General features: G+C 41.1%; 2 protein-coding genes across 2 annotated transcripts; both read right to left on the reverse strand.

Annotated features, from left to right (window-relative positions):
• Positions 1 to 2,349: 2,349 nt before the first annotated feature.
• Positions 2,350 to 6,489, reverse strand: LOC103977029 (auxin-responsive protein IAA17). Its single transcript, XM_009392422.3, has 5 exons — positions 5,887 to 6,489; positions 4,425 to 4,654; positions 3,843 to 3,984; positions 3,316 to 3,377; positions 2,350 to 2,631 (listed from the first exon to the last, which is right to left on the reverse strand). Exons 1-5 carry the CDS (start codon positions 6,351 to 6,353, stop codon positions 2,594 to 2,596), a joined length of 939 nt encoding a protein of 312 aa, XP_009390697.2. The 5' UTR covers positions 6,354 to 6,489; the 3' UTR covers positions 2,350 to 2,593.
• A 5,892-nt stretch (positions 6,490 to 12,381) lies between these two features.
• On the reverse strand, positions 12,382 to 15,454 carry LOC135633518 (rho guanine nucleotide exchange factor 8-like). Its single transcript, XM_065143055.1, has 7 exons — positions 15,038 to 15,454; positions 14,669 to 14,785; positions 14,152 to 14,306; positions 13,975 to 14,049; positions 13,608 to 13,880; positions 13,024 to 13,344; positions 12,382 to 12,944 (listed from the first exon to the last, which is right to left on the reverse strand). Exons 1-7 carry the CDS (start codon positions 15,264 to 15,266, stop codon positions 12,540 to 12,542), a joined length of 1,575 nt encoding a protein of 524 aa, XP_064999127.1. The 5' UTR covers positions 15,267 to 15,454; the 3' UTR covers positions 12,382 to 12,539.
• Positions 15,455 to 16,057: the final 603 nt, after the last annotated feature.

The following is a 16,057-nucleotide window of genomic DNA, read 5'->3' on the forward strand; positions in this document are numbered from 1 at the left end:
TTGCGACGACGGATTGTAGTGTTATAACTTTGGCAGAAGATAGAATGAGAAAAAAAGGGTCTAAAATTGTATGAATATGTTAGAAGGAAATAGATGATTATTCAGGTGACACAGTTAATTAATAGTAGTGAGAGATGGATGAATGCCTAAAGAAAGATTTTAATGAGAGTAAAAAATGAAAATTAAATACATTTGATTTAATTAAAAATATTTTTTTTTAGTATAAGTCTGATGAACAAATATTGTTTGGTAACAGATGCAGTTTGTAATAAAAATATTATTTGTGTAAAACTCAATGATGAAATCATATTCATATAGGTAAGATTTCATGACTTGCTCTTTTTATTAATGGGATAAGAATAAATGAATGTAATTTGTAATAAATAACAAAAAATATTAATGGTTTTGCAATACTTATCCTTTATAAAAAAAGAAAACAAAACCCAAATTGTTGGGATTTCACGAACAAAAATCACTACCAGCCTCATATATTTATTTATATTCGAACTGAGTAGAAGCATTTAGTAAATTCAATCTCATAAATTGATGAATTCGAGAAAAAATACTTACCGAATAAACAATATTTCCCTCCTCGAGTCGTCGCTAATTAATTATTGCCTCCTCAGTCCCTGCCGCGGATTGCATCGAAGAGGGGAGGAGGAGAAGAGGAGGATGAGAAGGGCAAAGAATAAGGAGAAGGCCAGAGAAAGGAATAAAGGTAGGAGGAGGAAATGAAAAAGAGAGGAAGCAGAGGAGAAGGAGTAATAATTAAGAAGGAAAAATAAAACAAAAAAAAAGGATAAGAAAAGCAGAATAGACAAAAAAAAAATGCATATACTTTATATTCAAAATTTTAAAAGTAAAAAAATTAATTAGTATGGACACATTTCAGATATTTTATATTTTTTTTACATTTTAACTTAAATAAACTAATAATTTGGTTCATGAGAAATTAAAAAAAAAAACTCAGTTTATGCTTACATTATTTTTCAATAATGTGATATTATTTACATGAATTCAAAATCTACTTGATAACTATGATAAGTTATTAAAATGTACATAAAAAAAAGTCAAAAATTATGTTTCCTACCCAAAAAATTGTACCAAACAAGTTACATTAAGAGGAGTTGTCAACTAGTTCTTTGAATTTATGGTATTTTTTGGCTTGTTTTTATTTATTATTGGAATGATCTCTTTTGTAAATTTTGATAATTATCAAGGAGACTTGGAATTCATTTTAAGATAATCCATACATGTTTATAGTTCTAAAAAATTAAATATATATTATATAATCTTGTCAAGAAAAATTTGTGCGATTTTAGATCCAAATTACGCCGGTATGATAAATAACGAAATATATATTTAGTACACGAGATTCCCATCAATACGAGATCTAACGAGGGTTAATATAAGCCGCCTTACCTCCTATTTTACTATACCCTAGACAAAGAGGAAATAATTTGCAAGGTTAAAAGTATGAGTGTTATGCACAGAGAATATAAAGCACAGGGAAGAGGTGGGTTGGGTTGGTGGTTGTTCATTAAGGCACCAGTAAGATAAGATATGGTTGCTTCCTATGATATGCCCAACAGCAACAAGATGACATTGAGACCAAGAAAAAGTGGAGCATTACTCTTCCAAGGGGATAGCCTAATTCTGGGGGAACATAAACCCACCACCATTTTCCACTGTCTCATATCTTAAGATGAATATGAGGAAGCCTTTGAACCATTCTATAGACAACATCATAACCACTAAAAATTATACAGTGCATGTCCCCACAGACGCTTGAACATAGCAGGCATAGCTTTACCATGCATGTCTAGTACTCATACAGTTTTACAATGCATGAACAGCACCCAAACACAAACACAAGCATCCAAGGAACTCTGCCAGAACAGTATCACAGAGCTGGATCATGAGCCTCTTTCCAGTGAACATGAAGTCACCTGCAAAATCCATGACCATAAGTAGAGAATACACCATATGATTCTGCAACCTTTGCTTGACCGAAAGGAAACAAGTCCTGGATCTTAATAGTTGCCCTGGCAAGGACAATGATCACCACCTGAGCAGAGAATACAAACAAGAACAAAAGCCACCATTAGCATTATTGACCTTGTATCATTGACCACAGAGGGTCCAGTGACCAGCATTAGAGGACTGCATGGGGCATGCATGATCCCTGATTCATTTCAGAAAAAGTCGACTTTTGTGCTAGACCTCACAAAGAGACGGCCCTTCCATCGAGCATTCATCATATTTACTGTTATACGTCAGAATCGGAATCATAAATGAAGCGTTTGTGACCAACACTGGAAACAGGAAACGATGTGCAATCATAAGTCGTAAACAGCAACCCAAACATTCATATAGCAACAATAACAAGCGACGCGTACAAAGACTCAAGGCACAATCTTACAAAGCTTATGTCCCTACTATATCTTAGGAAGCTAATAGAAAGTCGTAGTCCATGACAAACAGCAAACCGCAGAATATGATACAACACAACTGCTTAGTTAAACCCTTGGAACTTTTCATCCTCAACAAGAAACTTGGGACCATCTAATTCACTTAACCTTGGCAATGATGCCTAGTTCCAGTTCTTGCACTTCTCCATGGCCCTTGGAGCTGGAGAGAGAAATTCAGGTTTTGTTAGTGTAGAATTAACAAATAAAAAACGTTTATTATGAAATAGTCAAATCTGAACACAGCAGACACAAGAAAGACAAAAGAGGATAAATTATGAAGTAGAGGACTACAGAATCATCACTATCTAATTAAACCAATGATGACAGTCATAACATAAATTTTTCACAGGTAAATTAACATATATGCATTTTGCTCACTACCAAATGCTGGAAACCCGCCACTTAACATGTTTCTATTAGTGAAAAACTAGGTTTTAGGCTATAAAGAATTCTTTTCTTCAAGTGGTAGTTAGCAAAGATCAATTAAACTACATACGAGAATACCATTAAATAACCCACATAGTGTATCACATGATCTAAAAGATCAAAGCGCTAAATGATTGTATGACACTTATTTTTCAGATCCAACTTAAATCCATCATACTTGTGAAATTAACTAACTGATCACTGGATATTAATATCAAAGTACAATGTAAAATTTGATAACTACCCCGACCATGTTTATATGAAGGAGAGAGAAGATGAAATAGCATATTCATTCGACAGGTACAAAGAGCACATGAATGGTTTGTGGATTTTAAGATCATTTGTATTGTAATGCTTTCAGATCCAAGAAACGAGATCAAGAAAATGAAATAGAACATTTTTACTCGATCATACTTACCAAGTCCAATAGCATCTGAACCCTTCATGATCCTGAGCCTCCTGCATGTGTCAGTGAACATCCTGAAATTTCAAGGAACCGTGGTCAAATAACATCGAAAACACTAAACTTATAAAAGGGAGTGTTATCAGAACATGTGATTTCTGTGAGCAGTAAAACACTATTAAGGAGATGGAATAGTCTTAAGCTAAAAAAAGTGAGTCAGAGGGTCTATAAAATGGTATAAATATTACAGATTGATGTGGGTTCGAAAGGTAACAAGCATTGGTGCTTTTTCATAACCGAGTATTTGGTTAACTTTAAAAACTTGCCTAAATTGATTTAGCCATAGGTTATTTACAGAAAACTGTTCAGCGATAGGTACTAAAAGATACCATACATTCTTCAACGCAAGTTTATGATGATAAGCAAAATGGAAAGAAAACAAGAAGTTTATAACACGTTTAATCTATAGAAGCTCAACAATAACCTTCGCCTTCCACCTAAACAATTTGTTTCTTTTTATGTCTAGTGGATAGAACACTTACTCCCATGGCACATCACCAACAAGCATCCAGTCTCCATCCTTATCTTCATAAGTAAGGACATACTCAGAACCATTTAGAAGATCCATCAAATGACTCTCAGATAATCCATCACTGTTCGGTATTCCATGAGAACCGCATGGGCCTGTGAAAACAACAAATGCCGAACACAAGTAAAAGAAGAGACTTAAAAAATAAATTATACGATAGCATGTAGAACATATCATACTTCATGTAAAACAAACCAAGTCATAGGAAAAGACAGCCAAGTCTTACCTCCCAGAACAAATTCCAGAATAAAGCTGATAAGCAAAGGTAAAAACAATGCTAAGAATATAAAAAGAGTTACTCAATTTATAGGCATCCATGTTTGATACAAGGGACACAGAAGGGTGACATAGTGGACCTGCACTGTGACATTTGTGAACCAAATATAGCAAATCTGGAAAGTCAAAAGTATGTTGCAAAAGTGACATACATAACCATGTCAGTTAAAGTACATGAAGAAAGAAGAGTCATAAAAGATACTATTATTAGTCAAAAAACATCTCCCTCGAGGAGAACAAGGAAACAGTCCAAGCTCACCAATGGTAAAGCAGCTGAACATCTTCTCGAGTGCTGATGACAGTTCCTTGTAGTTGTCATACATTTTGAGATCCACTTTCCTGAGGTAGGGGGCTCCATCCATACTAACCTTCACATAAAGGCACCCCGATCCTTGTTTTCCATCAGCATCATCCTTACTCTTAGATGGATTTGTAGCCATAGTATTCTTCCGATAACTACGGATCGGAGGCCAACCAACCACCTGTGCCCTGTCACATACACATGTATTCAAAGTTCAGAATTCTATGGCCCAACTAATAGATTGATTGTTCATGAACACAAGTTTCCCGTGAGGCTGTCAGACAACAGATTCATTAACAAGCTAAAGAGATCAGAAAGCTTTCACTGAAAATTTTTGTAGCTTTTACTAAATGTTATGGTCCATATGGAACATGATGTCTCAATTTCTTGACATCTAATAGGAAATTAGAATGAACATAATGAATTCCATTATAAACATTAGAAGCAAAACAATCTGAACATCACAAACATATTATATGTAAAAAATGTGCTTAGAAACAAGATTGTGAAACCACCAAAACATCTGAAAAATATTGCTTAATCCTCCTACAACAGTCAAATTGTATATTTTTATCCTTTAGGAATGCAGTTAATACAAAAAAAAAAAACACACAAAATTTCAAAATTTTCTCCTTTAAATACTATCCATCATGTTTCTCCATTCAAGTATACAATCAAATTTAAAAAGAAAAAAAAAGGATAAAGAATAAAGACACAAACGCAAGCACACGGACAGATGCTTTCGTTCCATGAATAAATAAGAGTGATCCATTAATTTTACTCCTCCAGAGCACAAAAGTATATACATACATATATGATTTAATTATTTTATTTATTACTAAAAAAATATCCTGAGAACTCCTTTTCTTTCCTTTCCTTATCTTCAATTAATTGCTTTTTCTTTTCAAGGTGTTCTGGGGTCGGTTCTGTTGCTGAGCAGTAGTAGAACGAGTAATGAATGTTTTGATTGCAATCCTTGTGCGGGGGAAGTTACAGAGCATTGTGGATGAAAGATGACGCTTTTGTCGCCAGATCATTCAGAGGAAAAATCAGGAGGACACAAGACTAGGGGCTACAATGAAAGGGAAGGTTCAGAATTATTAATCGGCAACAAAATAAATGAATTAACTCTACGGTTTTAGCAGTTTTTTTATGAACACTTGTGTTTCTCAGAGCGCCAAAGCATTGCCACCAAAGTTCCACCTTTGGTCGACCGAATCTGGCTCTCTTCGCTCAAAAGCAGAGCAACTGAGAGCACACACCAGATTGTCGAAACTCATGGAAAACCATAACAAAGCCTAGGAGCAGAGCGACGATGTGCATCAGAATTGGGAGAGGAACAGGAATTGATTAAGAATTTCCAACCAAAACCACAACTTTAGATAGCTCGAACACCACGAGAACACCTGAAGCCACTTACTTGGCAGCAGGAGCCATCGCCCGATCATGCCCAACGGAACCACCGACCTGGGCAACGGCCTTCATCTCCTGTCCGGCAGCATTCACCGCCGTGTCCTTCCCAGCATTCCCCTGGCCGGAGGGCTTCCCTGTGCCACCGCCGGCCATCTCCCCCCTCGGCGAGAACAATCCGCCGCCTTTCCCCAAATCCACCTCAGATCCACCCTTTCCGGCGGCAAAGCGCCAGTTCCCGGCACCGTCGATGGCGTCGGAGAACCCCCTCTTGCCGCCGGAGACGAAGCTCTTGGGGAGCGGGAGCAGCTCCAGGGTGAGCCCGACCTTGTCGTTGCGGTCCGTCGTCTCCGACCCCGGGAGCCCCAGCCTGAGCTCCGTGGCACTGAGGGTGAGCACCCGTTCCTCGACCGCGGTTGCGGGGGAGGAGGGGAGCTCCGACAAGCCTAGGTAGTCATGCTCCAGAGGCGGTGACATCGACGTCTGCAGAGAGCACCACCAGAGAACATCAAAAAAGTGGCGATCCGAGAGTAGCAGAAGTAGCGGAAGTGGAGGGGAGGGGTGGTGGAAGGTTAAAAAAGGAGGAGACACCCTTTGGGCTTGGTTTTGTTGATGGAGAGAAGCTTCCAACCTATAGCAATATTAGCTTTTGGGTTTATGATTAGTTTGGGACAATAATGCTAATAAACAAATAATTCCAAGTCTAATCATGTCTTCTTTCGAATGGGAGAAACGCCTGCCGGTCTCGCACAGCGGTGTGACCAAAAACAAATATATTTACTTATTTTAATTTATTTTGATATTAACTAATATAAATATACATTTATTTTTTATGAAAAAAATTCATTTATGTTTGTCTTACGTCATACGCTTCGTCAATAATGACAATTTTCAGAGAAAATAAAACCAAAAAGAACGAAGCACTGTTCTACATAGTTTACGGTGACTTCCTTTTATAGTTCCACCTGTAATGTCACACCCTTATTGTTGGAACCTTTTTTTCTATCTTCATTTCTGGTTCTTTAAGGGTTAGCTGCTGTGTGTCTAACCAAATAGATAGATAGGCTTGCTGAGTACCATATCATACTGACATATAAAGAAATCGATAAAGAAGAAAGAGGAAAAAGAAAAGAAAAAGAGAAATTACTTTTTAAAGTGCTTTTTTATAAAGAGGGGAATAGTCATATTAGTATACGTAAAGGGGAAAGAAGAGTGATTCTAACAAGGATGATTGATCGTCCATATCTCCGTTCTATATTGGGGGGTTAACACAAAGTTAAAGCTTCCCATTCGAGCGTATTATATAATATTTATTAGAGCTCATCGAATTGGGTTCACAAACACAAGCGGATGTTGTCGTGTCGTTCACAGCGGAAGCCCCCGGCAGACCGGCAACCGAGTACAGCCGGTGGCAGCAGCGAGAGCGACAGCCGCGCCGCGGAGCCGACCAACCGGCACCTGTCACACCCGTACTGCGCGCGCATCGACTGCGACTTCCCCCAAATACGAAAAAGAAAAGAAAAAAAAGGGCGGAGTAATCAATTAAGACGAGGCCACCGAACACGTGCGGGCCTCGTGCGAGTAGCCCGGTCCCCCTGGGGCCAGTAAATGCGCCCGTCCGCGTCGCCCATGCCTTTCGGCACGCGTCCCTATTGGACGGGTCGTCGTGGGGCCCGCTATTTCGAACTCGGAAAGCTCTTCTGTCTCCGGCGCGACCAGCGTCGACGACTCCGCGCTCGGGAAGTCAGGTGGACCCCGCCTCGTGCGGACGCTCTTCTGCTTTTTGGCGTCGGGAGGGGGCAGTATCCTGTCTGGTTCGACGCAGGGAACCGCGGATCCTTTTGGTGCACGTGAACTAGGACGCGCTTGGGGCCCGCGCTGTTCTCCGCCCAGCTGGCGGCGCACGGAGGCGAAAAAGGTGACCGTGTCCTCGGAGTTGGCACAGCTGCCAAGACTCCCCGACTTAACTCACGGCAGGAAGACGTGGCGGCCGGCCAGGGTGTCATGACCGCTGCCGCTCCTCGAACGCCCGCCACGTACTCCCGCCGGCGGCGACTCTTTTCGGGGACGTGGACGATTCCACCTCCTTAAACGGGTAAGATACGGACGGATTTGAGTACCTTGAAATGGGAGCCCCGCTATTGAGCCACGCTAGCTCGCCCCACCTGCAGGGAAACTTGGACCCACATAGGAAAAGTTCCGAAGGCTTACATCAAGTAGATGCATCCATCCCACCACCAACATTGATCTCGACCGTCCATTTTAAATAAATGATTAAATATTATAAATTTGATTTTACCAAAATAGAAATGAAGTAGTTGTATGTTGTCACTCATCTCTACCAACTCCACGTCCAAATGAGGTCTAAACAAATGAATATATATTTTTATTATTATAAATGATAAATAATGAATAATGAAGACGATATTTGAGTTTCGAATCTTGTGATATACTGTCAATATTTTTATTAATTAATATAACTAATATATTAATATAATTAAATTAAAAATAATTAGATTGATAATAAAGTGATGAGTCGATCTATTGGACCGTATACTTAATTTAAAATATTTTTTAAAATAAATAAATAATATTTTTTAAAAAATAAAAAATTTAAATATATTTACAAAAAATAGTAATTAAAAATAAAAAAAATTCAAACAAATGAAAATAAAAAAAATAATAGTATTTCCCAACATTATAAATATATACCGTTATCTAAAGTAAATAATTAATAATAATATTTAGAAAGTTAAAAAGTGAGTATGTAATTCACCTACATGAATGATGAAGCTTAGAATGAAACTTACATTAATAAAATAAAGTACGGTAGGAAGTATTGACAAGTAAAAAAATGGTCTTAGAAATTATCAGAGAACTTTATACTATGACCAACGGATCAGCATGATTTGGTCCAATCCCGAATACATAAGGTCCCTCACGTGGATGCTTGAATGACGGTAGTCGGTGTTAAATCAGGTCTAAGCTTCGTCTCCATAATTGATTTGAGGTAGAGCAATGAGACACTCTTCCTTCCTCGTTGAATTGTTGTTTCTTCCTCGTCGAACTGTTGCTTCTTCATTGTCGAGTTTCTACACATCAACCGAGGTCGAGAGAGAGATTTTTTAACTTGATCCCTCTGAAGTTTAAGTCAACTTGAGGTGATATATAGGTGTTTCAGGTGTGCTCCCCTTAATAGTAGGTAAGAGATCAGGTTTTATACTTATTTGTTGGAGGGTTGATCGTATGAGGTTCGTTAATGGTCGTTGATAGTTCGAGAGGCCGACCAATGCTCTCCACGTGACATGGGCTGATTTACACGATCCCACATCATGTGGTGCTATTTCGTATCATCATGGATGGCTTCGAGTAGGACGACATTGCCTCGTACAAATCCAAGCAGCATGGATAGGACTTTCGTCGCTTATTCCATCAATGTATGTGCATCACATCGGTTATGGGGTGGTTATCTATCGTTATCACGTAAGTTATGCCAAAATATATTCTATTAGATGGAAAAAAATCATTGCATATTACCCAAGGAAAAGAAACTAATAGAAAATGGAAACAAATGTCAAAAAACGAAGAAAAGGAGATGAAGAGAAGTCAAAGGGGAGAGAGAGAGAGGATGGATAAAGATAGAATGGCGACGGGAAGTGAGAGGTGAATGCAGGAAGAGAGATGGAAGAAATGGAGAGAAGCTGTCAGATTAGAATATCATTTTTCTATCTTAATCCTAATTCAAAGGTAACATTAACATCATCTAAAATGAATTATAAAAATAGTAATTTAATAATATTTAAAATAGAATAAAATTATATTATGAAGATAATATGTAATTAATATTGATGTTTGTCATTTATTTTAATTTTTTAATATATTTAATCTAAAAGTGAATTAGGTCCGTTAATTATTCAAATTTAAGATTTTTTTTTTTTTTGGTCTGAACATCTGAATCGAAACTGGTCTTGATAACTATGCTAATGAGCTCGGGGTTAATCCACTTGTTCGATCCGAACCCGAATTGATTACAGGGTGTGAATCATTTGAGATTAGATTCGTTAAGTTACTGAATCCAATATGGATTTGTAATAAAAATTTGCCTGATAAATAAGGGTTGATGTATATGTGATTCTAACACATGGCACGCCTAATTGCTGTATTGGCGCCGCGGTCCGATGTCGACATCCACGAACAAAAAGACACACATCGCATCATGGAGTAGAGACATCCGAACTCGGAAGAAGCAAAGAAAAGAGCCACAATATTTGGTGACCAAATGATGTCTTCAACTTCGCTAGTGGACTACATGACACACTACTCTCTCTCTCTTGGTTAATGCTCTCTGCACCTTCCCCACGTGGGCCCACGCTGTTCCCTATACTCCACACAGTGGGTCCCACAGAGCAGGAATCCCACACGACATGTTCTCTCTTCTCTTCTCTTCTCTCTCTCTCTCTCTCTCTCTCTCTTCCCGTAATGGAATTTTGTGTCAGTTTACTGATCTCCCAACTCCCACGTGGACGGTGGCGAAGCAGGAACTGGAATCGGTGCATATTCCTAAATCTTGTCACTTGCAGACTGTCACAGACTTCAAGTACTCTCTCTCTCTCTCTCTCTCTCTCTCTCTCTCTCTATATATATATATATATATATATATATATAAAGATAAAAACGGGGTGCGTCTTCTCCAGAAGTCAGGTTGTCAAACAAACCATGGATCACCACAAAATGGTGGTCCGGCGCAACCTCAATGATTCCATTGTGCTCCATCGTCGATCATGCAGGATATCCACCAGAGTGGCCAACAAATGTTGCTTACCGGTAGGTGACAAATGTTCACCAGCACTGTCGACGGAAGCTTTGGAATACTTGATCACCATGGAGGACCAACCTATGGTGAACAGTAGGGTGGAAGGCAACCTTTTTCTGTAGGTGGTTTATGTAACATAGTGATTGCATGTCCACCTCGACCTGGCCTTGTTTTAGTTCCAGGGTCAAATTGGAGCACGTACCAACTCTCGGTGGGCTTTCCTTTGGCACTAAGGAGGAGGGATTTCTTTTCTCCTTTCCCACTGTTCCTGCCATGGCTCGAGGGAGAAGGTGGCCCCCCAAGAACCTCTCCACTATGGCGTTGCCAGCATAACCAGCAACAATGACATCCTGGTAGAGAACTCGGAATCAAACCCCAAGAAAGAGAGAAACCCGGTGTTGGGCGGGAACAATGTGAGTGGTGTGACACAGTAGATCCCATGCAGATATAGGATTCTGCAATCTGGGTGGAGAAGCATCTCACGCATTTGCACCATTGTTGAACCATGCATGGCCTCTGTAAGTTGGGTGGTCTCAAGACATGGCCGCACCATCACGCCACACTGACTTCAAAGGAAGAGAAATGGTGGTAGGCCTCCCCATTGTGTTCCTCGAGATGGCCTGTGCACTCATTAGGGTTTCGACTTGAGGCACCGAAAAGAATCGACAGCTGCTGAAGAGAAGCGTGAAGACCATCTGGTTTCCAACCACCAGGCTTCAACGTAACTTTTGTACCGAGACCCAGTAATAGGATACCCAATCACTGTCGAGACTTAACCTTTGGTTGCTGCTAATGTGGCAGACAGCATCCACACAATGGAGTGTAAGAAAGATAATGATGGCAGTCCCTATACAGCCGAGAGAGCTCAGCCACTCATGGCAATCGTGTTGGTGGAGGCTCTCAAACTAGATAGCAGCTCCTGAAAACAACCTTGAATCCGAAATGTCCCCAGTGAGGCAACACTGGAGAGAAACATCGGTAGTAATTGCCAGTTCGAATCCCTGAAAGAAAAAGGAAAATACCATACAAGTATGCAGTATCATCATGGAACACACTAGCTTCACAGCAACACAGAAAGTGGAGGATACATGTACCTCCATTTCTGATATGACTTTTATTCTCGGACGAGGACCATGTTCCTATGTTACAAGCATGACAGCATCTGGTGCAAGAACTATGATGGCAGGTGCAGACACCTGAAACATTTCTGCAAGTGAGATGTAGGTCCTTGATGGTGCAATCATGGTAAAGAAGATAAAAGAGGGAACGAGAGCATGGTGGTTTCCAACTCCATACGAACTGTTTTAGTGCCTTGCAGGCCTTCTTCCACTTGGTAGTGTGGTGCCACCTCACACTCCATGCATGCCTGACATATTTGCACAAGCATGAAATCGTATGTAATGGACATTTACGTGCGCCAAAGCAATACAATAGATAAGCAAGACTCATGGCAAACGATCTGGATACGTTTATTTTGAGCATTATGATCTCAATCTATCTTTGATGGCATCCTCAAAATGATTTGTCCGTGTGTAATGAACGAATCAGAGACAAACCACATGCTAATGTTTCCATCTTCATTGTTCTCGGACATTGTGGTTCACAGAATGCATGTAGTTTGGAAAGAGACTGTTATCACTACCTAACGAGCATATCAGGTGATCGACACAAGCTGAGGTTGAGCCATGAGAGTAGCACCTCCCCATCTACAAAGAGGGATGAAAGATTAGCTTAACGGTAGAAGCTATCAAGGATCTAACATGCCCCTGAACTATTTACACTCTCGGTTCCAAGCTGACTCCCCTCCCTATCAGTATCACTTTCCTCTCCCTATGCTCTCTACAGGTCTTTTAATGGCGAGCTGTTGGGCTTCGCAAGTTCTCGAGCTTTTCAATATACGAGAATTTCTTGGTCGTGACGATATTAGGAGGTTTCTTTATCTTGGCGCCGTCCTCTAAGCTTTCTGAGTTCTTCTTTTCTGCCTCGGAGTCGGGATCAAAATGCCATCCCATGAAATCCGATAGTGTCATCGAATTAGGTGCTTCCTTGAGCTTCTCCATCTCTTCTTTCGGATCCAATTTCTTCACCGGTCCAACTTCTGAGTCGGTCAACGATTGCCTTCTACCCGATTTCGCATGGGATGGGTCTTGTGTGAGAGAGTCAGCACGAAGGACATCTTCGATTTGCGACATCACAGCGAAAGCCAAGCTCTCTAAGATCCTCGAGTAGCTTTCTAGGATCGACTGCCCGACATCCTGCGCAAAGATCAAAACACTTGGGAACATGATGAAGGAGAAGCAAGAGATGGGGCTTGATGCAACTTTGAGTACTTACTTTGGTGTATTGGATCTTGCTCGTGTCGAGAGCCGATTGAGGAATTCCAGGGAATCTCTGCTTGATGAGGTGTAAGATGGTCTCGGCTCTCTCTTCAAACTGCTCCCTCTTCTCCATGCTGACCGCTGAGCCCCAGGATGATTTAGTATCCTTGTTGTGCATCTTTCGCATCCAAATGACGATCGATGCCTCGATTCGGTTTTTGAGATCGAGGACCTTGTGCTCCGTCGACAGATCCATGGATTCCAGGAATTGGTCAGGGTCGAAGGCATCATCGGTTATGCACCGGTAGATTGCATCCCCGAGACTTGCTCTCCCGTTCTGTGATGCATTTAGAAGCAGCCAACTCAACACCATACGGTAGAACATCAAATGACCCAACAGGTTTTCTTGGAAATCAGGAAAATCTTCGAATCATTAGTAAGATCGAGATTTATGTATGATATCAAAAAACAGAGAAAAAGGAATGTGTTGGATCGAAAGTTGGAAATCATAGACTATTAAGAGGAAAAACAGATTCAAGCATCTACCGATGACCAGATGTCACATTCAGTCTCAAATTATACACTGATGGAAGTGTCTACCTTTGGTAGGGATTCAATGTAGGCCTCGGGGACTTCCATTTCCATTAAAACCTGAGCATTAATGGCCATAGCTGCCTTGAGAACTTGGTTGACAGACTCTTTCTGAAATTGCAGCCATTTTCTGGAAACCTCAGAAAGCCCATTTGGAGGAACTTTCACGATCGGAAGCCACCATTTGTCATCACTTCTCTTAGCATTTCCCTTCTCGGACTCATCAGCATCCTTCGACACGTACCAGAACTCACTGTGGCCTTTGAAGTTGTCAAGATAGCCCTGAGACATCGTAAGAAAGGGAAGACGACAGTGTCAATAGGTGGACAAACTTTGGCTTTAGGTTGTCTTCGAGAACATGGGTGGACGGTCTTACGATGAGCATTGCATCGAGCTTTCGCAGTGCGGGGATGTTCATTTGAAGATCTCTGCGTTGCTGAGTTACCATGATCTGTGAGGCAAAATTGTTTCCATGGAAATACTAATTTTTGCATGTTCTGAAAGAAAGGTGTTGGACAAAAAAGAAAAGAAAAGGAGGCAGTGCTTATATGACCTCCATGTTGGATCCATCCTTTGAGGTTTGACGAGAAGGAACAAATTCTACGATATGATCGGTGACAGATAGAAGCCAATCGATTTCTTTCCTCCACCTCGTTTTCCTTTCGGCTGCCATGGGTTCGAGGCGCCGTTGCTCGCTGAATACAGAAGCTGCATTAATCAAGAAACAGAAGGTATCAAAAGATCGGCTTTCGATCATTCAAAAAGTCGTGTAATCAGTCCCTGAGTTGGATTTCAATCATCAAGTGGCAGATAGAGTCTATGCGAGAAAGAAACCTCTCGACAGAAGAAAATGAAGCGGATTCCTTAGCTCCTCTGCCTCGATGATAGTTTGCCGAAAAATATAAGTTCTACGGTTAAAATAAGTCAAAATTTTGACCTCAATCGAGATCTATCATGCTAATGAAAGAATCATGAGAGCTTTTCATCAAAGATACCAATCGGTAACATTGCATTGCATGATGACTCAGTAGAATTGCTTCGATTCAGCGAACTGGGGAAAGGAACTATACCAGCAAGATTGGTGATGGCATTGGACAGAGCAAGAGCTGATGAGACGCCTGTTCCACCGCCCGACATGTCTTCACCTAAAAGCAGCTTTGCAAACTTTTCCTTCATTTGGTCCATATCTGCACCGGAAACCAATGATTAGAGGAATGTGTCAAGCGAGATTGATTCCTCAGCAAACGTATTCTTAAATATGTAGAATCTCTTGGTGCCAAATATGTCAAAGCTTAGCATCTCGATCATACTCTGTAACTGTAGCCAGACTTCCTTCTACATTCATGTTTTTGCTTCTCTAAGCAGACGTATTAGCCGCAAGATTTCATATTCCTTGACATAGCTAATGAACGTTTTCATGTGGGAATATTGTCATTCACCTGAAGGTGGCCCGTGACGGCAGCCGCTTTCACTGCCCAAGCGGGACTTTGGAGCTCTGTCGGACGACCGATCGAGTGCGCAGCCAATCTGCTGCCTTTCGAGTGAGCGGCCCTCTCCCCCTCCCTGGCTATAGAAGACCGTGCTACCCTCTGCTGCCGTATGAAACATCTCCTCGCCTTGCTCCGGCTTGTTAAGGCTGTGCCCCCGCCTGAGAAACCGAACCATCATTCGACTCAGTGATACAAACTTCGACTGCAGAGTGCGCGAGAAGCGCGTAGCAAATCTCCGAGAGGAAGAGCTGGGGCCAAGAAGCTTTCTTTCCGAATGGAATTTAGTGCGGAGTAATGGTGGAACGCAAAGGTGTGAACTTGATGACTTGGGGGGATCGAGAGAGAGAGAGAAGAGTCGGAGATGGAACCGACGTCAAAGGTGGCAACTTGACAGCTTGAGATGAGATTGGGAGGCAAGGAAGAGACGCAAGGCAGCGGCAAGGTGAGAGCTTTGTTGCCGGGGAATGATGCTCAGGGTGAGAGAGTCGAGTGGATGTGGATGGGAGAACGAGGAGGAGGAGGAGGCCCAACTTCCTGATGAGGAGGAAGCGCTGAGGAAGTCGGGTGGGTTATTTAGCCTCTCCTTTCTGCTATGGTATGTAGCAGTTGAGAAGCAGAGGAGGAGAGAGGAGGAGGAGGGGAAAAGGAGAACTTCCTGCTTTCTTTTTTTGAGGGGATCAAACGTGGGGTGCATGTTGATTCGAGGAGAACAACAAGAAGAAGAAGAACCAAGATTGGGAGGACAGTGTTTGTTCATCATTCTTATTCTTGTCATTCTTAGTTTTGGGAGGGAAGGGATGGAACGACGGGTGGCAACAATAGCAGTCGGTTGCCTGTGGCGTGCAAATTTCCCGGGAAATGCGCCAAATATGATCCTCCTGTTCTTTCTTTCCGTTGTCTCATTGAGCCCAAGAAAAATATAGAACAAAATATATTTAGATGTTGTCCTTAAAAATCTATATTGTTTAG

The sequence above is a fragment of the Musa acuminata genome, chromosome BXJ3-3, assembly GCF_036884655.1.
Source record: "Musa acuminata AAA Group cultivar baxijiao chromosome BXJ3-3, Cavendish_Baxijiao_AAA, whole genome shotgun sequence".
NCBI classification, from domain to species: domain Eukaryota; kingdom Viridiplantae; phylum Streptophyta; class Magnoliopsida; order Zingiberales; family Musaceae; genus Musa; species Musa acuminata.